The sequence below is a fragment of the Sceloporus occidentalis genome, unplaced genomic scaffold, assembly GCF_023333645.1.
Source record: "Sceloporus occidentalis isolate IW3139 unplaced genomic scaffold, rSceOcc1.0.p SCAF_3, whole genome shotgun sequence".
Classification (NCBI taxonomy): Eukaryota; Metazoa; Chordata; class Lepidosauria; order Squamata; family Phrynosomatidae; genus Sceloporus; species Sceloporus occidentalis.
In genome coordinates, this window is record NW_028316983.1 from 69,153,149 (window position 1) to 69,177,835 (window position 24,687).

General features: G+C 43.1%; 2 protein-coding genes across 5 annotated transcripts; one reads left to right on the plus strand and one right to left on the minus strand.

Annotated features, from left to right (window-relative positions):
• Positions 1-217: 217 nt before the first annotated feature.
• Positions 218-16,884, minus strand: LOC149316154 (zona pellucida-binding protein 2-like). Of its 3 annotated transcripts, none has more exons than XM_089514894.1 (10): positions 16,681-16,884; positions 13,278-13,367; positions 11,016-11,129; positions 9,622-9,759; positions 7,820-8,032; positions 5,176-5,276; positions 4,174-4,348; positions 3,039-3,209; positions 2,201-2,279; positions 218-1,763 (listed from the first exon to the last, which is right to left on the minus strand). In XM_089514894.1, exons 1-10 carry the CDS (start codon positions 16,754-16,756, stop codon positions 1,184-1,186), a joined length of 1,737 nt encoding a protein of 578 aa, XP_089371020.1. In that variant the 5' UTR covers positions 16,757-16,884; the 3' UTR covers positions 218-1,183. The 3 variants fall into 3 exon arrangements, with proteins under 3 accessions (XP_089371020.1, XP_089371022.1, XP_089371021.1); XM_089514896.1 differs by lacking the exon at positions 16,681-16,884 and adding an exon at positions 14,600-14,961; XM_089514895.1 differs by lacking the exon at positions 16,681-16,884 and adding an exon at positions 14,555-14,961.
• Positions 16,885-17,009: 125 nt separating this feature from the next.
• LOC149316155 (snRNA-activating protein complex subunit 2-like) lies at positions 17,010-24,652 on the plus strand. Of its 2 annotated transcripts, XM_089514898.1 has the most exons (5): positions 17,010-17,267; positions 18,826-18,939; positions 19,021-19,089; positions 19,866-20,133; positions 23,407-24,652. In XM_089514898.1, the coding sequence occupies exons 1-5, from the start codon at positions 17,085-17,087 to the stop codon at positions 23,820-23,822; spliced, it is 1,050 nt and encodes a 349-aa protein (XP_089371024.1). In that variant the 5' UTR covers positions 17,010-17,084; the 3' UTR covers positions 23,823-24,652. The 2 variants fall into 2 exon arrangements, with proteins under 2 accessions (XP_089371024.1, XP_089371025.1); XM_089514899.1 differs by lacking the exon at positions 19,866-20,133 and having other exon boundaries at positions 23,407-23,491.
• The last annotated feature ends 35 nt before the right edge of the window (positions 24,653-24,687 follow it).

Genomic DNA, 24,687 nt, shown 5'->3' on the forward strand with positions numbered 1-24,687 from the left:
GGCCTGGGAAGCCGGCAGCCCCGAGAGCGCGCACACCAGCTTCTAAGGGGCCTCCAGAGACCCCTGGAAGCCAGCACGCGTGTGCACGGCTGGCTGCCGGCTTCTGAGGAAGGGGGTAGCCTGATACAGTGAGTATATGCTAAACTCTATATTTTTATTTTTAAAGTTGGGGGTCGTCTTATACGCCCGGTCGTCATATACGCCAGAAAATACGGTATCTGTTTTAATAGTATTATTATTTAATTATTTTACTTTTGTAAAGTACATTTTACAGAGCCAGCAAGATGTAATAGTTTGAATCACAGAGTTGGAAGAGACCACAAGGCCTATCCAGTCCAACTCCCTGCCATGCAGGAACTCACAATCAAAGAACCCCCAACAGACGGTCAACCAGTCTCTGTTTAAAACCTCCAAAGAAGGAGACTGCACCACACTCCAACGGAGTGGGTTCCACTGTCAAACAGCTCTTACTGACAGGAAGTTCCTCCTACTGTTTAGGTGGAATCTCTTTTCTTTTAGCTTGCATCTTTTCCTGTAGCTTGCACTGTTCCATGTCTATTCTCTGGAGCAGCAAAAAACAAGCTTGCTCCATCCTCAATATGACACCTTTTCAAAAAGGGAGTGTTGGACTAGACTCTGGAAGACCAAGGTTCAAATCCCTGGTAGGCCATGGATACCCTCTGGGTGACCTTGGCCAAATCACATTCTCTCAGCCTTAGCGGAAGGCAAAGGAAAATCCCCTCTGAAAAATCTTGCCAAGAAAACCATGGTAAGTTCACCTTAGGGTCACCCTAAGCCAGAAACAACTTAAAGGCACACAACAGTACCAATGTACATTTTAGCCAACTTGTGTTTAAAATTTGGATCCCATGGTGGAAGAAAGGCAGGGTATAAACGTGCATGGCAAGAGACTGACATCTGAAGAAATCATTTACAACTATTCAGGTAACAATGCTGCAGAATGCCTAAACTTTATATCTAGGTCTATGTGGATTCTCTAACAAAATGAAGTTGCGGGGAACTAACATATCCTGTCCTGGTACATGAACAAATTGCAGAAGAGGACTGTATAGGACTTAAGTGTTTAAACACCGGAATAGAGACTGCCCCAGCTAATTAGTAAATAAGCAGCCTACAAGAACACTGGAGCAGACCTGCTAGCTAATCAACAATTTACTGGAAGTCATGCACTTTCTGCATCAGAGACAGGTGAAGAAGGTGGGAACACAATGTCTTCCATAACAGGGGGCCCTTCTGGCCCAAGAGGGGGTGAGAGCATAACCTCAGCAGGCTTTTCCTCCACAGTGGTAGGAGGTGGAATCACAACTTCTTCAATGCCAGCAGGATGCTCTGGACTAGAAGATGACAGCTCAGGGGATTCTTGTATCTGAGGACCCAGAATAACACTGCCTGTAGTAGTAGAAGAAGACACAGCTGCTTCACTGGCAGGAGGTGGAAATATGGCTGTTTCATTGACAGGAGGTGGGAACGTCACTGCTTCATTGACAGGAGGTGGGAACATCGCTGCTTCATTGACAGGAGGTGAGAACATCGCTGCTTCATTGGCAGGTGTTGAAAACATGGCTGCTTCTTTGTCAAGATCTTCCAGACTGGAAGGCACCATGGGACTGTCATGTTCTTGGGTGTCTAGAAGGACCATATCTTCAGCAGAGGCTGCAGCATCTTCCTCCTGCTCAATCTGTTCATCACTTGTGGTAGAAATACCTTGTTTCTGCCAGCGACGGCGGAAGCAATAGCAAAAACTGTAGAAGGTGATAGATAACCTCTTAGAACAATAAAGCATATGTGGACCATAGCTGACATAGCTCCTTGAGCTGTTCTAAACAAAAATTGGGCAGGGATACAATTTAGGAATGCAGAGAGTAAGAACACCATATTGCCCTTCTTGGGCTCTGGGAAGGCCCTCTGCATAAATTCCTTTCAAGTAGTATTGGAAGTAAATAGACTAATCTGGTGGGGCAAATTTCACCAGAAGGCCAAAGATTCTACGCCTCTGCAGTAGATATCGTCTCCTTTGTCAATATTTGCTTTATAATTCATCCAATTTTTACCTCTTCAGAACCTCTCATGACTCTTCAGTGGATTAATACTACCCAGCAATCCACCTATAAATCTCTTTCACCTATCATATTTTAAAGGAGTGAGGTTAGATAGGTAAGGAAAATACCCCAGAACTTACAGCACAATGAAGCAGAGACAAACAAGTGGCGGTAAGGCAAAGGCCACTATCAGTAAAGGAAACCGGCGGGATGGAGAAACTGTGTAAAGAGACATGAATCAATCAAGAGCATTAGCTAGTCATATTATCAGTCACAGCATCCAGAGCCAAACCACCCATCTAGTAGGAGTACATAGTCTTTTAAGTAATATATAGTTAAATGGGAGACAGGCTCATATATCCAGTGAGTACACATAACGACTGTTAGCAGTAAACCCCACTTCTGTACATGCTCACAAGTATTCACCTATTGATTTTGATCACAAGATTGGGATTTAGGGATATTAATTCATAGCTACCTTTGATTAATCCATTATACCCTATAATCTTTCTCAGAAACCATTGAAATGCTAGCACTCATTTCTTCCTCATGTCTATGCCACAAATGGAAAAAAGATAATGAATTGCTCAAATACAACTTTAAATGCATGTTAGCATTTAACATAAAAGTACTTAAAATGTAAATAGAACCAGTTTACAGAGCTGATGATAATTATGTTTGGAGAAAAAATGAAGGTGAGGGGACACTTCTCTATTAAGGTCTAAAGAAAAATCCCTTCTCTGAAGTTTGTATTTGTGCTGGGTGGAAATCATCCAGTGCAGCAACACCCGGGGGAGGGGAGCATTAAATTTGTCCTCCCAGCTGACTGTGAACCTCAAAATTATCTCAGTATTTTATAGGTCATCAAGTTTAGCCTTCAAAATTTGGCAGTTCAAGAATTCCTATGAAAAATTCTGGAGGGGAGTCTAAGGAAATAAAATCCTGTGCCTTGTGACAATGTTCCAACCTAATACATACCTCTCAAGCTCATGCAATCCTCAGCTCTGCTAGCACCAGGATGTGTAGTAAGCCCATTGTGCTGGCAGAGAAAACAGGAGGATTCTCCATAATGCAGACTGTAGGTCCCAATTGGACAAAGAACACAGTCGTCAACTGTGGACTCGCTGTATGTCCCAGGAGGACACAATGCTGTCAAGCACAATAGCAGATACAAGCAGAGAGAGGATGGTAAAGTGAAAATAGCAAAGCATGGTTTTTTTGAAAGACAGTTTCATACCAAAATCAAGTCCCATATGGAGGGATTCAAGTTGGCCACCTACAGAATAGGCCCGCCCAAGATACTTCTTTTTTCAGCACTAGTTTATATATGCTCAATTACTGGACTAGACCCAAATGCATAAAATCTGGTACAGGACTATTAACACAGACTATATTAGCAGAGTAGCAGAAAAAGCTCTAGGACAAAGATAATGTAAATGGAACAAGTGTTGTTGAGTATGTACTTTACAGAATACATCTCACCGGTTTTACATGAACTACACTGCCTTTCCATTTGCTTTCAAGTTCAACTAAGGACACTGGTTTGACATAGAAAAAGCAAAATGGCTTGGGGCCAAGATATCTAAAAGACTGCCTCCTCCCAAATGAGACTGCCTGAAATCTGATAACCTCAGGAGAGGCTCTGCTGTGTGTCCCACCACTCCAGAGGCTAAGTTGGTGAATACACATGAAAAGACTTTCTCTGTTGTGCCACTTTAGCTTCGGATCTTCTTTTGGAGTTTCCAGTGGGCAGCCAACACTTATTTCACATTGCTGCTGGTCCTTAAACCCAGGGTGACTGCTCTGGCAGTTTTCACTCTGTGTGTTTTCCTCATATTTTTGAAATACATTGTTTTAGTTTGCTTTTAAATAATATATGTATCTGTTTATATTTAAGGTTTTCATTGGTTGTGCATCTCTTGGTAGGCTGAAGCAACAAATAAATTATTTAAATAAATAAAATAACCACAAGGGTTATTTTAAATAAATAAATAACCAGAAGGTAAGCTTTTTCCAAGCTGCAGTTTGTAAATAGAAACTGCAGTTTGTGGACCCAAAGGCAGTGTCTGAGGAGGGATGAGGCAGCATCTCATAGATCACCTGCTCCACTCACTACAGCAGTCGGGACAGTGTGCCTCTAGCTCCTGGGTCTGTCCATAACCGCTCTGGCATTTTCCATCCTCCAGGAAGTTGAAAAAGGTGTTGATAAAGGAGGCGTGGGAAGCTTGTGACTCTTCCAGGGGGAAGTGTTTATTCTCTTCGAGGAATTCAGTCATGGCTTCCTTTGCCTGTGGTAGTCAGTGAAGGAAAGGGGGGAAATGAGAAATCCAGGAACCAGACAGGGTAGTAGGTGCACTGCATTATCACACTAGTGCATGTATATGTCTAAAAAAGAATGAAAACAGTGAATACACAGGAAAATAATGATTTTAAGACAATGTCAAGTTGCAGAAAAGGGAATCGCATAAAAGCGAATGCATAAAGTTTAGCAATTCCAAAACAAATGATTTCCTCTTTATCAATAAATCTGTTAAATGAGCATGGAACTTTTCAGTCTTGCCCAAATGGTCCCACTATCTTAGGATAGCTGCTGCCAAGTGCCAATTTGTGGGTACAAGATACACAAAAACTGGCAGACACTGGGGCCATAGTCACACTACAGAAATAAAAGATTGACATCACTTTAACTGCCATGAATCTATGCTAAGAATCCTGGGATTTGTAGTTTGGTGAGGCACCAGACCAGGCTGAATACTTCACCAAACTACAAAATCCCTGATTTTCACAGAATGGAGCCATGACAGTTAAAGTGGTATCAAAGGGCTTTGTTTCTGTACTGTAGAAGAGCTGCAGATTGGAGCCAAAACATGTGAGAAAAGTAGAAGAGAGCAGATATGCTCTCCTTGCTCTGAAAAACACAAATATTGCATGGGCAGCAAATGCAACACATTCACATGCAGAGCCTGGTGGTTTCCAGTGTGGTTGATCCAACAAATAAAATAGTTTTGCCATGTGAACAATAGTTCCACCACAAACATTTAGGGCAAACATACATAAATACAAAACTGTGTCAAGCTATTTTCTAATAGAACAGAGATAAGTTCTGCTGACACACCTTCTGAAGATTGGAATGTATAGCTGAGCGATAACACTGTAATGCCAACTCATTAATCTTGGGGTAGCAGGATGCATCCCAGCCCTCCTTGAAGGGAGACACTAAAAAACAAAGACAAATATATTACTGTCTTCAAGTTGTCCCAACCAGGGAATCCATTTTTTTTACCAGAGCACACAGATTCAAACTCCAGACATCACTCCAGAATACTAATAGAGCAAAATATGTTCATCTGCTTGTTATTCACTAGATTTACAATGTAACAAGTAACATGATAATTCAGTTTAGTACACTTCTTCTGTTCTTTTCATAATACATTTCCAACACTGGCCTTGCTACTGAAACAAATGGCTTTCGCATTACTCCAAGGGAATATCCTTGAATCCAAAATCTGCCATCCTGGACCATTCAACAAAGGTCCCAAACACACTGCAGAAATAATCCAGTTTGAGACCACTTTAACTGCCCTAGCTCAATGCTAGGGAATTTTGGGAACTGTAGTTTTGTGAGACATTTAGCCTTTTCAGTCAAAGAGCTCTGCTGCCACAATAATCTACAATTCCTAGGTTTCCCTAATACTGAGCCAGGGCAGTTAAAGTGGTGTAAAACTGGGGGGTCATTCCCACTGGCCTATAATGCTGGTCTGGATGTGAATCATGAGTGCATCATTTCCATTTGAGCACGAATCTGACCTGCATTGCTCCAAAATCGTTCCCATTGAGATTTGAATCTGATTTGATTTATCTAGGAAAACCCGAATTATAGGTCGATAAATTGGTTTAAAAAAACCAGTGGTTTAAAGCGAGTTTTCCTGAGTCTGATTCGGGGCAAATGAATGGGAACGAAAGGGTGTCTGATTCAGGAACCTGGAGATGGGAGGAGCAGTGCTCAAAAGGCTGGCCTGGGGATGTCACCCTCTTTGTTCTCTTTCTGCATCACCAGCGCCATTTTCTTCCGTTCACACAGCCTTTCCCCGAGTGGAGTGGGAAGCAGGGTAAGGCGGTCGCACTACATTGAGCTCCAAATGCAGTAAACACATTACTCCTCCTGCAACCTCCTCCCTGCTCCACATTCATAGACCAACGTGTGAGGAGAGCCGTTGAACACCATTTTAAACTATTATTTTTTTCTTTTTTCGCCTCTGCCTGAGCGCCTGAGCAGCAAATGGGCTTTGCAGTACATGCCTGCTTGATAGCCCCCACCAGACAGCCCAGGGAGCAATAGGGGAGGCAAGGGGATTTGGGGAGAATAGAGGCTCTTTCTGTCTTCCAGAGGAACTATGGGAAGACACTGAATAGCCTTGGATGCAAAGGGATTTAGGACGAATAGTGGCTCTTTCTCTCTTCCAGAGGAACTATGGGAAGGCAAAGAAGAGCCTTGGATGCAGAGGAGTTTAGGACGAATAGTGGCTCTTTGTCTCTTCCAGAGGAACTATGGGAAGACACAGAAGAGCCTTGGATGCAAAAGGGTTTAGGCCGAATACTGGCTACTTCTCTCTTCCAGAGAGAGCCTGGGGAGACACAGAATAGCCTTGGATGCAGAGGGGTTTAGGAGGAATAGTGGCTATTTCTCTCTTCCAGAGAATAGATTTGGGGCAAATAGAGGCTCCTTCTTCCTTTCCCGGAGGGGAAAAGCATCTAAGCAGCTGATTGGCTGTGATGTCAAGCGCTCAGGCGCTTGATTGACAACTGCTTTAAAAAAAGAGGTTCCGGAAGGGCAATGGGAACGAGAAGCAAAATAAACCGCTTCAAATTAACCACAGGGAAAATACCAATGGGAACGAAAACAGGGGTAAAAAAACCCGGGTCTGTTTACACCTGTTTTTAATGGGAACGATGGGTCAGGTTCGAGTCAGAATCTGAGTCAGAATCGCAGCGAAATAAGCCGCTTTTTTTGCCCAGTGGGAATGGCATCTGGATTATTTCTGTAGTGTATTTTGGACCAAAGACACATTTTTAGACAACAGTTACCTCTGATGGTTTCACTAGGCAGTGTAGCTGGTAAATCCTATCTTTCTGCAGAACCTTTCATTGCTTTAAGGGGCGATACAGATCACCTAAATGTGGCATGCTCTTGGCGATACTAAGGTTAAGGATCACGCACCAACCGCAGTCCCTAACCCTAGTACATGTGGGGAGCACCGTTGCTATGCGGTGCTGTCCACACAGCACGCATAACGATGTCATGCATGCACCGCGTCCAAATGGTGTGGCATGCGTATAACATGTCCGTGCCACCCCTGGCCGCTTACCGCGGCCTGGCGGAGGCATGGAAAGGAGCTCCTTTCGGGCCTACATATTGTTGGCGTGGCAACCAAACGGCCGCACCAACGATGCAGAGGAGAAAGCTACAGCTGCCCCTTTCTCTTCTTTAACACTGGGGTGACGTTGGCACCTAAGGTGCAAGGGCACCCCTTTTCCAGGCATTTTGCTGCTTCTCTTTGGCCTGGAAAAATGGCGGATTGGGGCCTCAGGGCTGCCGGTGAGGCTGCCCTGGCCCCAACCCACCACAAAAAGGGGCGGCTGCAGGCTGCCCCTTTGGAGCGATCTGTACCATGCCTAAGTTTCATTTCCACCCCACATTTTCAATGAATCCAATCACTCTGTACCATTATTTTCAAAGTCATATATTTCTTGGTTCTGACCTGTTAGCTCTACCTGGAGGTTGAATTCATCCATAGGTTTATCCACAGTTGGGAAGCAAGTGGTTTCCCCAATTAGGACATCAGAGTGGAAGTCAGACACCTCTTCAGTCAGATGCTCATGCAGAGTCTTCAAAAATGAACGAGTCAATTCCTCATCACAGGAGCTGCTCTGAAAAACCAGGAGCACCTGAAGCTCTCCACGTATGTGATAGCCTGAGGAAAAGAGAGAAAGTAATTTGCCTTACAAATATTAAGACCATAGAATCATAACGCCAGAAGAGACCACAAGGGTCATCTAGTCCAACCCTGCCATGCAGAAGTACACAATTCCTCATCACCTCCAGCCTCTGTTTAAAAACCTCTAAAGAGACTGTATTACTTTGAGGCAGTTTATTCCACTGTCAAACAGCTTTTACTGTCAGGAAGTTCTTCCTGATGTTTAGGTGGAATCTCTTTTCCTCTTGCTTGAAATTTGTTCGGTGTCCTATTCTCTGGAGCAGCCGAAAACAAGCTTGCTCACCCCCGGTGACATGCCTTCAAATATTTAAATATGGAACACTATGGAAGTCACATCCTATCTACTGTGAAGAAAGGAGTCAGAAATTCCAAAGACCTAAAATCTCCTTCCCCTGGAAGCCAGGAAGGGAAGAGACAAGAGTTGGCTGGAGGTTACTGGCTCTTTTTCAAATGTTTTGTTTGTTCCCAAATGTCCTAACAGCAACAACACTTGGGAGAGGTGACCAGGGAAACTACCTGGGAGCAAGCAAGGCATTTTAAAAAGACATGGCAGCTGTGCACCCACTCCTCTTCTTTCAGTGGTGAGCAGGGTTTGCTAGAGCTGTTATTGCTGCTGCTGCTAAAGCAGTTGCTATAAGGAGCCCTGGTGATGCAGTGGTTAAATGCCAGTACAGTACTGCAGCTTCTCACAGCCACAAGGTTGTGAATTCAATCCTGCAGGGCTCAGGATTGCCTTGCATCTTTCCATGGGTAGTTAAAATGAGTACCCAGCTTGTCAGGGCAATCAACTTACACACATTAAACCACTTAGGGAGTGATTAAGTGCACCGATAAGCAGTATAGAAATGTACTTACTACTGCTATTGCTATTCTTTTTTTCTTTTCCTTTTTTAAAGGAAGACATTGGAGCAGACTAGTAGGCACTGGGGGAAGCAAATGGGGGACTCCAGTCCACATAACTCCCACTTCAGGTGCTGAAAAATATTATGGTTTCTCAAGAGAATAAAAAGATAACCAGACATGTTTAGTCACAGGATCTAGTTCCAGGCCAAAGCTTCTCTCACATTCCTTTCTACATATGAACTTTCTGCAGACTACTTTAGTTCCAGGCACATGAATTGAACCTAGTATATGCCCTTATCTGGCTAGTTGCCCACAGAGGGAAAACACAATATCCAAGAAGCATGGTGACAGACTATAAGTCTTCACAAGCATATTAACACCATTGCCTAGGGAGCAGACTGTGTTCTGTATTGTAAGCTTGTGGATAAAACTCAACTCCTTAGCCACTGATTGGCTGTGAAAATGCACATGGGTGCACTCAAGCTACTCTTGCAACCAGGGAGAAGGAGCAGCAATGTAAAATTGTTATTGCTTCACTGAATGCTTGAGTGCCTTGCAGTCAATTAGTAGAAGGTGAGATTGAGCTGCACCCACAAGCCCTTCGGCTGCTGTTGTGTACCCAAAGTGAGAAACGTTTCACAAGGAGGTAAATGATCTCCTTGCGCAACATCCCTCAAAACATATACACAGACATAACTAGGGGCCAGCAGGAATACACCCACCTGCCACAATATGATGGAAAGTCTTGGTATGGAGTTGGCCTTCTTCCATGTAGGATACAGTGCAGATGTAGTGTCCACTGTCCTCAGCACGAAATGTATGTAAAGTCAGGGTAGCACCACCAACAAGGAAATGGGTTCCTGGAAACAGAGTCAAATCATATAGTCTGAGAAGAAAAACATTCCATTACAGCCAGTCAGCCAATCAGACAAAGCATGTGTATTCATGCAGAAAGGTATTAAGACAAACCTCTGTTCTTTAACACTTTTCCAACTCCCCCTTGAATTTCAACTTCAAATGCAATCATCTCTCCCCTACCCTCATATCTGTTCATGAAACCAGACCCTTCTCTTGCAATTCTGCTGCTGTGTGTAAATGCCCAAACAAAATGTTTTTATGAGCCCCAAATTTCTGTGAATATTTCTTATTATAGAAATTATTTGCAATGAACCTTGTCCCTGTGCTTGGTGTCACCATTGCTCAGGAGGCTTTGGCAACCATTTGGGATCCAGCATGACTGCTCCTGGGAGCAGACACACCAGACCCCAAATAAAAGGCATTGCCCCTTACTCAAGCAGCAGCTGCTGTTTGGTACTGGTGGCCCTGGGCCTCCAACAGCCATTTGAGATCCAGTGAGGCTGCTCCTGGAAGCCACGCTGGATCTCAAATGAAAAGCACCACCCCTCCTAGCAGCAGCTGCAGCTAGGAGGTACAAAGCTACAGCTCCAGATGGCCATTTTGGGCCTTGCACAGCTGCTGGACAAGCAAGACACTATGCCCTTTCTCACTTGCCAGCTGCCGTGCCAGCCCCACAGAATGTACTGCCTCACCAGGTGTACACCCACCCCCCCGGGGTCTCACCCCGTGCAGTACACACCCCAATGATTCCACTCAACAAGTATAACATTGTGCTACCAAATATTTGGAAAACAAATTCTTGCACCCTAATGTTTAAGACTGCTTGGGATGCAACAATAAATGAAATAAAATTCTACCTATGATAATATAGCTTGCCATTCTAATGACATATTGGCAAACCTGGTAACCCCTCCCAAATGCTTTCCATCTTTCCCTCATTACCTAAGTAATATCAACCCCCCTCCAAAAAAAACGCACCACAAAAGAGCATAAGCTTCTGAGTTCTCCATAGGTGTTCAGTCTTCAGTCTTCATACCTATGCTGATTAAGAGTTCTGGAGAATTTGAAAAACTGCATACTTTTGTACTGTGCTTGGTCCACCTAAAGACTGCACAGTTATGGAATTGGGGTTTTCCCCCACATATCAACATAGCTGTCTTTGTTTAAGACACTCTACCTCAAGAACTCCACCTTTCAAACTGAGAGCCATTTCTGGCTTCTACGGAAAAATCTAGATCCCCATGCAACAATACCTAACCTCCATTTTCCATGGTCCAGTTGTAGGTGGGATTCAAACCAAATACAATATCAGATTTTGCAGGCTTGCAAGGTAGAGTGATTTCCTTGGCTCCAATATGGACAAAGATGGGTTCTGCAAGAATCAATAGTACCAGTTCATGAGAAAGAGAAATAAATTGCCATTGATTTAGAAAAGGGTAGGCAAAATGGAGCAGCCAAAAGGTTTTTTTTGTGGCCTCTCCTGCAATAAAGAAAATGTGCCATCTAACAGGGTATTTTCACCATGTTTTAGGCCTTTTTTTAAATAAAGGAAGTGAACAGGAAGTGATGTGTGCTAGCTGCCTGTTATTAAAGAAAGCCTTTTCTGTCCCTAAAATGGCCTGGGTGGCTAAAAGCATGGCAAAATGCCCTTCAAACCCCTAAAGGGTATTTGTGAGACAAAAATGGTTTTGTGGAGTATTATTATTATTATTATTATTATTTTGCAGCCACAGCAGGGTACAAGGTCTCAAGGAGAAGGAGTTAATCAATGTAACCCCCAGACTTACACAGTTGTCTGTCTAAGGTAACAGGGAATGACCCCAACATGAGGTGACGTTCCCATCTGGGACCCTAAAGTAGTGATAAACGTACAGAACTTACTCTATATACCCATGTATATGTGTAAGGGTGTACAGTCTAGAAATTTTAGTCAAAAAATTGAGCCAAAATCCCTGGGTCAACTTATTCACAGGTCAATGGAAATACTGTACTTTAACTCTTATTTAAAAAGGAACCATTCCCTGGTAAAAGACAAGAGCTTAGCCTGTCTTGGAAGCACTGACCTCGCTCTACTCCCTCATCCCTCCAGCCGTTAGATTAGCAAAACAGTTAAGCCTGCTGGAATTATTATTATTTGCTTAATTTAATATAATTTAATTTTAAATGGTTGATCTTAACTGATTGTTTTCATTATAATATGCTTAATTCTTTTTTATGGGGGAAAGTGGGGAATAATGCATTGCATTGCATTTTGTATGGGAATTTTAATATGTAAGCCATTTTGGTTTTTTTCTAACAGAGAAGCAGGTTATATATAAAGTATTTATTACTATTACTATTATTATTATTATTATTATTATTTCCCAACAACATCTCAGGCTTGGCCAAATTGATCACCAACAATGGTCCGCCCTGGCCTTGCATCAGGAGGCATGGAGACGCACTATCCATGATGCTGCAGCCTTTTTCGAAAGCTCACAGCGAACAAGTCTCAAAGAGAAACAACAACGCAGAAAGAACCACAACCCGGAAACATCACCCAAAGAGACTTTCCGCTGTGCTTTCTGCAACCGGACCTGTTTGTCCTGGATTGGCCTTTTTAGTCACCAACGCGCTTGTACAAAGCGTGGGATGAGTCCTTCCTGAATCTTCGTTCGCGAAGCAAAGCCAGAGATTTCCCACTCTTTCCCCAGAACTGGGACTCAGAGTTGCTTCACAATATTAAAAAAACACACACCAATACAATTAAAACATAGAAAAGTGATACATTAAAACAGAATTAAATTGTTACAATATTAAAACAGATTACTTATTAAAAGAATAAAAATATAGTTACAAAGATAAAAATTTTAAAACGCTTAAAATGATACAACGGCCTAGCTGGTCCTTTAAGAACATTCTGTTTTTTAAAAAAAACTGTCTGCATAAGAACGTTTTAACCTGCCAGCAGAAGGTCAATGAGGGGGCTATTCTGGTCTCCCTGGAAGTGAATTTCAAAGTCTAGGGGCAGCCACCGAGAAGGCCCTCTCTTGCATCCCCACCAACCGTACTTGTGATAGTGTTGGCATGGAGAGAAGGGTCTCTTCAGTGGATCTAAGGGCTCAGGCCAGTTCATACAGGGAGATATTGTCTGCCAGATATTGTGGTCCTGAGCCATACAGGGCTTTATAGGTTATAACCAGCACTTTGAATTGTGCCCAAAAACAAACTGGCAACTAATGGAGTTGTTTCAACAGGGGCGTTGTGTGATCTCTATAGCCCCAGTTAACAGCCTGGTTGCAGCTCTTTGGACAAGCCGAAGTTTCCAAACACTCTTCAAAGGAAGGAATTATCTAAGTTCTTTTGCATCATTTTCCTTTGCTTTATTATTTACATGGTTTGTTACGTGCCCCTAGGTTTTACCCTTGATGTATCCACAGGTTATACCAAAATCCATAATTTTGGCTCCAAAATCTACCCTTGACTTATACATGAGGTTGATTTATAGTCAGGTATATATGGTATCTTTCTATGTTCTCACCCATATGTTCAGTAGGTGTTGCCTGATGAGCAGCTTCTGGTTCTGAAAATGTTTCATTGTTGAACATTTCAGAGGAATGTTGTCCGCAGCCTGAAAAGGACATAAACCCTTAGTAAGATGTCATGTGGTGTTTAGGAAGCACCAATAATGGGAGTTTATTGGACAAGGGAAATTGGAAGTATAATCCAATGGCAATCCAAACACAATCATGGGGTTTAACGTTATTGTGTGATAGACTACCACACACAATTTCTGGCAATGGGAATTCAGTCCGAACGCAATCATGGGGTTTCATGTTATTGTGTGAGAGGTGATCACACGCAATTTTGGGCAATGACAAGCTATTTTCAGGCAATGGGATGTCAGTTCAAACGCAATTCGAATTCACGTAAATTTGCTGAACTAGCAAATTCACATGAATACGTTCTGGCCCCTTTCTCTTCATTCAAAATTAAGAGAAATTCCTTCCATGTGATAAACTCCATGGAGTGCACTGTGAGGTCTGACCTCAAGCTCCCAGCTCCCAGATGTCTATATCAGGAGTATCTTACAAAACCAAGCTGGTTCCACACATTTCATGTCTATCAGCTCCAGGCCTAAAAAAAAAAAAAAGATTGGTTTGCTTTTTTACAACCTCCCTGAGGTCAGCTAGCTAAAGTTTCTAACAAGGCTAGTCACCTTGATCCAGAGCCATTCCTCCTGTTCACTATCTGCACAGCAAACAGAAACCAACAGGGGAAATAGCACATACAACCATGCAGTCAGTCTGCCTCTCCACTGCAGAATTAATGCAGTTTGACACCCCTTTAACTGCCATGGCTCAATGCTATGGAATTCTGGGATGTGTAGTTTTGTGAGATATTTTGCCTTTTCTGTCAGAGTTCTGGTGCCGCAACAAATTACAAATCCCAGGATTCCATAGGATGGAGCCCTGACAGTTAAAGCAGCATCAAACTGTATTAATTCTGTGGTGTGGCAGCAGCCTAAAAGCTCCACTTTGGGATTTTTGCCTGTTAAGCAAAGGTAAGGCCACTTCACTCAGTACACAGTTTGGAGGCATTACTGTACTTTTTTTGGACTCCAGCAACCCAAACTCAGGGAAGTGTAGTCCAAAAAGTAACATTTCCAAGCCCAGATTCTATGCATTTCATTTGCTTGCTCATTCTGGGTGTTCAGGTCCTGGTAGAAAGTTGTTGTGTGCCTCCAAGTCATTTTTTAATTAAGGTGACCCTAAGGTGAACCTTAAAGAGAGCCAGTATGGAATAGTTGAACTACACCTCTGGAGGCCAGGTTTCGATTCCCAGCCTGGCCATGAAACCCACCGGGTGACTTTGGGCAAGTCATACTCTGTCGGCCTCAGAAGAAAGCATTGGCAATCCTCCTCTCAACATGTCTTGTCCCCCCAAAAACCAAGATACGTTCGCCTGAAGGACGCCATAAGATGGAAACAACTTGAAGTTCTTAGCCACACTCAAGGAGACAGCAAGGCCTAGTGGTTTGAGGGTTTGACTTTGGAGACTAGAGTTCAATTCCCAGCTTGGCCATGAAACCCACTGGGTGACCTTAGGCAAGTGACATGCTCTCAGCCTCAGCGGAAGGTAACAGCAAACCTCCTTTGAACAATGTGAAGTTGAAGGCTTTCACAGCTGGCATCCAGTTTTTTGTAGGTTTTTTGGGTTGTGAGGCTGTGTTCTGGAAGAGTTTATTCCTGATGTTTTGCCAGCATTTGTGGCTGGCATCTTCAGAGAATGCTGGCATGGAAGAGAATTAAGTGTGTGTATATATATATATGTGTGTGTGTGTGTGTGTGTGTGTATGTATATATGGGTAGGGAGAGTTATTTCCATGTTAATCTGTGTATTCTTCTGTTGTTGAATGGCAAGGCCTCAGGGTGGGAGGCTATGCAAAAAGGATTAGTGTCTGCTTAATCAGTGATCATTTTCTGCTGGGAAAGGCAGAAAACTGACCTGAACTGACCTTGGGCAGTTTTTATTTGCATTTTGCTGGGTCTTGATTTTAGTGTTTTTCAGGACTGGTAGCCAAACTTTGCTAACTTTAAGGACTTCTTCTTTCCTGCTGAAGTTGTCAAGGTGTTTGTGGATTTCAGTGGCTTCCCTGTGCATTCTGACCTAATAGTTGTTGGCATGGTCCAGAATTTCAGTGTTTTCAAACTGCATTTTATGCCCAGGATGGTTTATAACATGTTCTGCTACAGCTGATTTTTCTGGCTGATCAAGCCTACAGTGTCTCTCGTGTTCCTTGATTCGTGTTTGAACACTGCGTTTGGTGGTCCCTATGTAGACTTGTCCACAGCTGCATGGTATACGCTAAACTCCTGCGGCTGTGAAAGGGTCTCTCCTGTCCTTCGTGAGCGCAGCATTTGCTGGATTTTCTTGGTCACTTTGTAAATCATTTGGAGATTGTGTTTCCTTACCACTTTCCCTATTCACAGAATCATAGAACTGGAAGGGACCACAAGTGCCATCCAGTCCAAACCCATTCTGCCATGCAGGAACTCTGAATGTGACTCCTTTGTCCTTCTATGAAGTCAAAGGCTTTCAGGGCCGGCATCCATAGTTTTTTGTGGATTTTTCGGGCTCTGTGGCCACATTCTAGAAGAGTTTATCCCTGATGTTTCGCCAGCATCTGTGGCTGGCATCTTCAGGTCTTTCTGTCTGTGACTCCTTTGATGTATGGTAAAAATACACAGATTAACATAGAAATCACTCCTCCCTATCCAGGGTCACACAGTATATATACATATATATCCAGCTCTCTTCTAGGCCGGCATTCTCTGAAGATGCCAGCCACAGATGCTGGCAAAACGTCAGGAATAAACTCTTCCAGAACATGGCCACAGAGCCCCAAAAAAGCCTTCTCTGAACACATCTTGCCAAGGAAACCTCATTATAGGCTTGCCGCAAGAAATGACTTAAAGGTAGAACAACAAGAACAACAACAACAGGTCAACCTATCATAGGGTTTCCTTGGCAGGTTTTTCCTTTGCCGTTGCCATCCTCTGAGGCTGAGAGAGTGTGACTCACCCAAGGCTGCATCCACATTGGAGAAATAACCTGGTTTGTCACTGCTTTAACTCTCTGTCTGTCTCTTTGCTATGGAATTCTGGGAGTTGGAGTTTGTTGTGGGCCCAGAGCGGAGCAGAGCTCCGCTCTGGGCCCCACAACAAACTTCAACTCCCAGAATTCCATAGCAGAGAGACAAAGTGGTGCCAAACCAGGTTATTTCTCTAATGTGGATGCAGCCCAAGTGGGTTTTTTATGTTCAAAGGTCAGGATTCGAACCCAGGTCTCCCAGAGTCCAAGCCCAACCAAGCTGGGCCTTAAAAACCAGGGCAACACCGCAAGGGCCGTCCTCCCTGTCGAAGCCCCCTGCCTCCCCATACCGGCCCCATTGCAGAGCAACAGGACCAGGATCCATCGAAGGACCAGGAGAGACATGAAGCCGGGCTCCAGGACCATCCGCCCCACTGCGCTGCTGCAGGGCGCCCCGCTTCTGTCGCCATGGCAACCAGGGGAGGCCTAGGCGCCCAGCCACAAAATTCCAATGCGACACAGCAGGTTGCTAGACGCTGCCTAGCGCTCTTTGGTGACGTCACGGCGTTCGAACTCCTGAACCCTTTCGAGACTGTTCGGCAAGGCGACCTGCTGACGTCATGACGTCAAGCCGCCCTTGTGCGTGAAACGTCATCACCGTGCGACGCTGTGCGTGTGTCGCGCATACTCAAGATGGCGGAGAGGGTGCTTTAGTTCGAGGGATTTCAGGGCAGGCTGAGGAGGAGAAGCCAATATGAAGCCGCCGTCGAGGATGCGCTCGGCCCCTGCTCGCTACCGACTGGGCTCCGCTCCCCGGGTTTGGAGCGACCGAGAGAAGCGGCGCCTCCTTCAGGCGCTGAGGGCTCAAGCTCAGGCTCCGGGTCCGCTGCGGCCGGAGCTGCTGAAGAAGTACCTGCCTTCGAAGGAGGAAGGCGAAGTGAGTTGGAAGATGGAAGGCTGGGTTCGCTTGTGGCGAGTCTCCAGAGCAGGGCCACCAGGCGTCCTCCTTTTGCAGGACGTGTCCTACATTTCAGCCTTCTGACCAGGAGGAATTCCAAAATGCCCTCCCTTTGAAGCCTCACTGGGAGGGATGAGTTTGCATCTTTTCCCAAGACACCTCCTACACATATCCGTCCAGAGCATGGCTTTGTTATAGCAGTGAAGCAAATAGTAAACCATATGAAGTAAACCAGAAAGTAGCTAGCAATAGCAGCTTCAGTGTGGTGGAGTCTCCTTCCTTGGAGGTCTTTAAGCAGAGGCTGGATGGCCATCTGTCAGGGATGCTTTGAGTGAGAGTTCCTGCATGGCAGAAGGGGGCTGGACTGGGTGGCCCTTGCGGTCCCTTCCAAGTCTACGAGTCTATGACTTATATACCACTTCATGCCCCCTAAGCAGTCTCTCAGCTTTATCACACGAGCGAGATCCCGCAGGAAAGGGGGAGTTTAAAGGAGAGTTACATTAAATTTGAATGTGATAAACTTTGGGCATTTCCTGGTTTTCTCCCAATTTAACTCTCCTTTAAATCCAGTTTTCCCTGCAGGATCTCGCTAGTGTGATAAACTCCTCTAAGCGGTTTACAACTGTAAGCTAGTTGCCCCTAACAAGCTGGGTACTGATTTTAGCAACCTCTGAAGGATGCAGGACTGAGTCAACCCTGAGCCCTTGGCTGGGATTGAACTCACAGCCTTACGGTTTGTGAGTGAGTAGCTGCAGTACAGGCATTTAACCACTGCTCCACCAGGGCTCTTAATACTGGCATTCTTTTGCTTATAACAGATCATTAACGAACTGCTTCTTAATACAATAGAAGTGTCAGAGCAAGCAAAGTCTGGAAACCATGTCCTGTGAGGAGCAGTTTAGGAAGCTGGGGATGTTTAGCCTAGAGAAGAGAAGGTTAAGAGGTGACATGATAGCCATGTTTAAATATTTGAGAGGGTGTCATATTGAAAATGAAGCAAGCTTGTGTTCTGTAGCTCCAGAAACTAGGGCAATAGCAAGTACATTTCTATTCACATGTAGTTGGCTGAGCGGCTTCCGGGTGTCTTGTGGCCATGCGGCTTCAAAATCCTGTGCCCATAAGCCAGCTTTTACAGTGGTCTGGCCCTTAGTTGGATTAAGCTCTTGCAGGTGCTTTGCAGGTTTGGGTTACATTTATGGATGCTAGCATAAATAAACGTCCACAAGAGCCGTGTCATATTCTATATAAACATAAATTGTAGCGTTTGGTCTGATGTGTCACCACCTTTAAATGAAATGCATGTCACTTGTTAGCCAAACAAGCCTCATTAATGGTGATATGGGAGCATTATAATTATTTTTCATGAGAGCGCAGCAGAATAGATGTGACAAAGTATAAATACTATTCATACTTCATTGTTTTTTTCTCATCTTTGTGTTTGTTGGGAGAATTACAAGTTTTAGTGTTTTGTGAAAGTAGGCTAACCCTGTTTTTAAAACACTTCAAATATTGTGACTATATTGTGCTGATATTGCAGATCATGGAATTTGTGGATCTACTGAAAGAACGTGTGGCAAGAGAAGCAGTCAAGGCCCAGTATCGATACCGTCAGAGTAAACAGAAGGATGCACCAATTCCAGCACCTATTGAGGTACAGAAGAAGGGGTAAGCATGGGTAAGGAATTATGGCTTAAATAGCCTAAAAGATAGTCATATCTCCATTTGTTTCTAGGTGTGGACTGAGTTAGCTGAGAAATTAACAGGATGCCTTGAGGATGCTGTGACAGCTGCTTTTTCCCAGGTAAAAATAGTGTACCTTATGTGATCTTACCAAGATTGATATTAAATACAGTGTGGGGTAGTGGTTGAGTGTTGGATGATGATTCTGGAGATCAGTGTTTGATTCCCAACTCAGTCATGAAACCCATTGGATGACCTTGGGCAAGTCACACTCTCTCAGCCTCAGGGGAGGAAAACTTCATCTGAATAGATCTTGCCAAGAAAACCCCATGATAGGTTTGCCATAGGGTCATCATAAGTCAGAGATGACTTGAAGGCACACAGCAACATCAAAGGATGCAAACCAAATCATACTAGCTTTCAGGGTCCAGTGGGTTCTTCACCAGTCAAAGAAAGTAAAAAAAAAATCATACAGGAGAAGAAAAGTGACAATGTTAAGATAACATATTTGCATTTTGCTTGATACTTACTTAAGGTGGTCTTGAGGGAGGTTCGATTCAGAGGACTGGGAACAAAAGCAGTAAAAGAAATGCAATAAAATTTCCTTTTCCTTTAGCAGCAATAAAGTACCTCCTTTTGAAATCTAAGTCTGTTTCTTACCCTTTGTGAGACTACAAGTCATTTCATTGACAGTCTCTTAAGGTTGCAAAAAAGTTACTTTGTTGCTACCAACAGAAGGAAGTTTTATGGCATTTCTTTTACTGCCTCTGATAAATAAATGTATTAGTACAAAGTGTATTTTGGATTCTTATTCAGAAAATCTCTGTCTGCTTAGAACTGGTAGTGCCCTTTGTACAGGGGAATGTTTACTGTTATCTGTGTATATCCACTCATTAGGCTTTGACAATTGCATCTGCTGAGCCAATCTGCTTCCTCCATTCTGTGCCCCCAAAGCCTGTGGAAGCCAAAAACACTAGATGTTCATCACCAACTCTTCATAACAAGAATAAATCAAATGAAGAAACTCAGGAAGCGGCTATGTCATCAAATGTGGGGGAACCAGCCCCTGTGGAAAACGGTGGATTTCAAGTAGACTTCGAAAAGATTTACAAGTTCCTCTCTGTGATCTCACGTGGATCTAAAGCACCAGAACTTACACCAGGTGGTAAGTTACGGTTTTTCCAATCATGAGCGGAAAGACTGGGCAATTGCTTTTTGTTATTGTGGGACTTTAAGTAAACTCCAACTTATGGCAACCCTATAATGGGGGAGGGGTTTGGCAAGACTTATTCAGAGGCAGTTTGATGAGAGAGTGTGATTTGCCCATGGTCACTTTAGTAAGTGCAGATGCTGTGCTTCATAAAATTAAGCAATCTAAAAATATTACTCTTAGGTCTGGGTAGTCATATTTCATTACACAAAGGTCATGAGGAAAGATGGAAGCACATTTCCATAGCAGCAGCTATGTTTTTAAGCCATGGTTTGTCACTACACTTCCACATAATGGTCAGGAAACCCCAGATTTTTAGTTAATGGAAAAGAGAGACTGAGTTGGGGTCAGGCTTCACCATAGATTCATAGAATCATAGAGTTGGAAGAGACCACAAGGGCCATCCAGTCCAACCATACATCAGGCAAACTCAAACTCATTGGAGTTACTAGGTCTTTAATCATGACTGATTTTGAGGAGTCTACTGTTATGACTAAAGTCTTTCACACTGTTTGATACCACTTTGAATTGCCAAGACTGTACCCTTTAGAATTCTGGGAACTGTTGTTTTCTGAAGTATTTAAAACTCTGCCAGGTCCCAGGATTCCATAAAATGCAGCCATGACAGTTAAAAACTGCTATAACTCTGGTGCAAAAGAGACCTAAATCTGGATCCTACACTAGAGTATCACTGGAGCTTTGAATCTTTTTGTACTAGACATTTTCATCTATCTAGAAGTTTTAATCATTTAGTGTTAACAGCAACATAACAGTTAAATTAAAAAAGGAACATTGGATTCTCTCTGTGAGATGTTCATTTCCAGTGGAAAGGGTCAAACATCCTGGAACTTTGGGATGCTTCTCCCACTTGCCCCAATAGGCAAGACAAAGATCTAAAGAGGCCCTCCCCTTGTAGCCACATGGGGGAAATTCAGTCACTTGCCCAAAGGAATACAGGCCTGGTGGGGAAAAGGAGCAAAAATTAACAACTACAGTCGGCCTTTCTTATACACGGATTTTTTATACATGGATTCAAGCATACATGGATTGAAAATGTTCCAAAAAAGTATAAATTTGCATTGATGTTCCATTTTTATAAGGGACACCATTTTGCTATGTCATTATATTTAATGGGACTTGAGCATACACGGATTTTGTTATACATGGGGGATCTTGGAACCAAACCCCAGCGTATAACAAGGGTCCACTGTAACCATAGCCAACATAACAGTAACAGAGGGTAAAAGCAGAGATATCCCATAGAAAGCAGGAGCTTGGAATCTTTGCTGCATGGGGAACATGGGGCCCTTGAGTCCTTGGTGAATCCAGGTCAGTCCCACTCCCACCAGCACTCTCCAGGCAGGTAGGCTAGTCAACCCTTATACTAAACCCTTATACTACTGGAAATGAATGTCACACAGGTAGGATCCAACATTCTCTGTCTCAGTAGATAAGGGTGGAACATCCTGGAACTTGGGACATGTGAAAGCTACCCTCTCTAAAGAGGATGTGCTGGTAGGATAAATACTATAGGGTTGCATTACCTGCTTTTGGACTCACCTTCTGAATGCAGCCTCTGCCTTTTCAAAGGTGTCCAGTTCATAATACTTGACATAGGTGGAAAGGAACTTCTAGGTGGCTGCCCTACAGATTTCTACCAGTGGAGCGCTAGTAGCCCATGCTGCTGTTGTGGCTGCCCTTCTGGTGGAATGCGCTACAGTACAGGTAGGGGGGTGGAGCAGACTATGATGCAGGACTTGATTCACCTGCTTACAGTAGATGTGGAGACCATCTTTCCCATGGTCCATGGTTGAAATTAAATAGTTCTTCAAAGGACCGGAATCTTCTGGTTCTTGTTAAGTAAATTTGGATGGCCCTCTTCACGTTGAGAGTGTGCCATATCTTTTCCAATTCCTTGGCCAATCACAGGCAGAAAAAATGGAATAATTAACTGTATTCTGTGGAATTGACCTTGGGGAGAGAATCACTGAGTCTAGTCTGATCATGCAGAGGTCCTTCCAAATCAAGAAATGCTCCCAATTCCAAACCCTTACATGCTGAAGTGATGGCCATGAATAATAATAATAATAATAATAATGATGATGATGATGATGATGATGATGTCATATTTATTTCTTACCCACCTCTCCCCATGGATTGAGGTGGGGAGCAACAAATCAGCAATTACAGCCAGTCCTTAGTATCCATGTGGGTTCCTTTCTGGAACCACTACAGATGAAAAAAAAAGTGCAGGACCTCAAGTCCTGTGGTTTTCAATAGTATCATGTGTGCACACAGCCATTTTGCTGCTGCCATGTGCACGCACAGCCATTGGGGCAATGCGGCTTGCCCTCTGTAGATGCTTAAACTATTAAATGCTACTAGGTAAATAATAATGTCTTGGGGGGCTGCAATAACAGTTAAAACACATTAATTAGAACATGCAACAGTTTAAGAGGACAAATAAGATATACACATTTTAAAGCAGTCTTATTTTGCCAACCTAGTCCTGGCTAACTGGATTAAATGTCCACCAGAGGATCTGAGCGGTAGATTATATGGGGGAAGGCAATCCTGTAGGTAACCTGGATCCAAAACCATGTAGTATCTTGCCCAGAAATTAATTGACAGCTAGTGGAGTGATATTAACATTGGTGTAATAAGTTCACTCTTTGATGTCCCAGTAAACATCTGGTTACTGTGTTCTGCAGAAGTCCAGTGTTGAGGTTACCAGTGCATGCTCTACCATCTTTAGGTCGTCCAGCTGTAGGTAGGGGTGTAGCTGGTATATCAGCCAAAGCTGATAGATGCAATAAACAAGAGTGCTTACTAACTGAGCTGTCATTTGGAGCACCAGATACAGAAGCACTTTAACAAAGTAAAGTGTTGATATAGTTGGAACAAAGTAGGAAGGTTTTCTAGATAAGTAAGAGTGGTTGCTGATTACTTTGTGGTATAAAAGATGCTATAAGTTACACTTCATTTCAAGTTCTTGAAGTTTAACTGTTTATACTGAAAGCTATTCAAAACCTCTATATAATATAAACAGTTATATAATATAAAATACTGTTTTTTTTTTAAATGTTCAGCATTTCATGTGAAGAAATACACCACTTTTTGCCACAGCTGCTGTACAGGGGTTGAGAGGAAACAAACCTATAATAAAATGTATTTTCTGCCAGCTAACCCTCATTCCCCCCGCCTCTATGTTTTGCTTGTTTTCTGTAGAGTCAGCTGTGCTCCTAGATTTGTTATTGTCACTACAAGAAGAGTTGGGATGCTTAGACTTTAAAAAGCTGGAGAATCATATGTACAAAAGCTATTTGGAGTTAAATGGACACTACACAGAGAAAAGCAGAACACAAGCAGAGGCCAGCCCATCTGTAAACACTGGTAAAGACTCATGTGACGAACTTTTCCATATGCATCCAGAAACCAGCTGCCTTCAAGAGCAAGAGGGTACTAGTTCTCTTGCCTCTTCCAAAGGTGATGAAACACCGTCATCTGTTATCAATTGGAAGACTCTGGGTATCTGCCCTTTGAATTCATTCATGTTTCCGTTGGATCTTTTGGCACAGAAAGGAGAAACTGCTGAAACTGTTCCGCATGCAGTCTCTGCACAGGCACAAAACTTTAATGTGTGAGGCTCCGAGACCACGGAGAAGGAGAAACTGTTGACCGAAGGAAAGTGCATTCTGTGCTACACATGCCTGAAAAAACTTGTATTTAAGTCTTCTCACAGGTGTTCTGAAATAGCCCTTACTCGTACAGGGATCATAGTCTCCTCATGCCAGTATTAAGTAGCCTGATCTGTTTTTTACACCTTTGTTTAATGTCAATAAATAAACTGTGTTCTTACTTTAATGTTTTCCCTCCATTTTACCAGTTGCTTTTAATTGCAAAATCCTAGCCTTGAGGGTTCCTGTTGAGTTGGTCTACTAGTTTCATATGTTGTTAGTTTAGTTACGGCGATTTTACTTCAAAGTACTGCTTTTGGAATATGTTCTTGTTTTAGGCAACATTATGATGAGAGCATCAAAAAAGATAATCTTGCAAAGTATTATCCATTGTTACAACTGAGCTGAAGCATGCAATCACTTTTTTAAAAATTACCATCCTAGTGGGAGATAATCATCCCATGATGTAACAGTGAAATATAAATTACGGTATGATAAAATATTTTATTAACAGTTGTGTTCATCACACTGTCTCGATGATATTTACAGGGGAGAAGAGAATACACATTTAGCAATACCATACAATGTGACTTAATTAGCAGCTGGTTTCAAACACATTATTCAGATTTGGGGAAATACATTGAACTTGCTTCATTCACATGATGTTTTGACAAGCAACATAGGAGTCCATAGATTAATTTGTGTTACAATTACCAGACTAACTTTTTCCCACTTGTCTATCTTCTAACAGATTTGTTATTAGTGTTGTCCATCACTCCTGAGAAGCTATGTAACATAAGATGCATAAAAGCAGTATGATGACTTTTTAAAC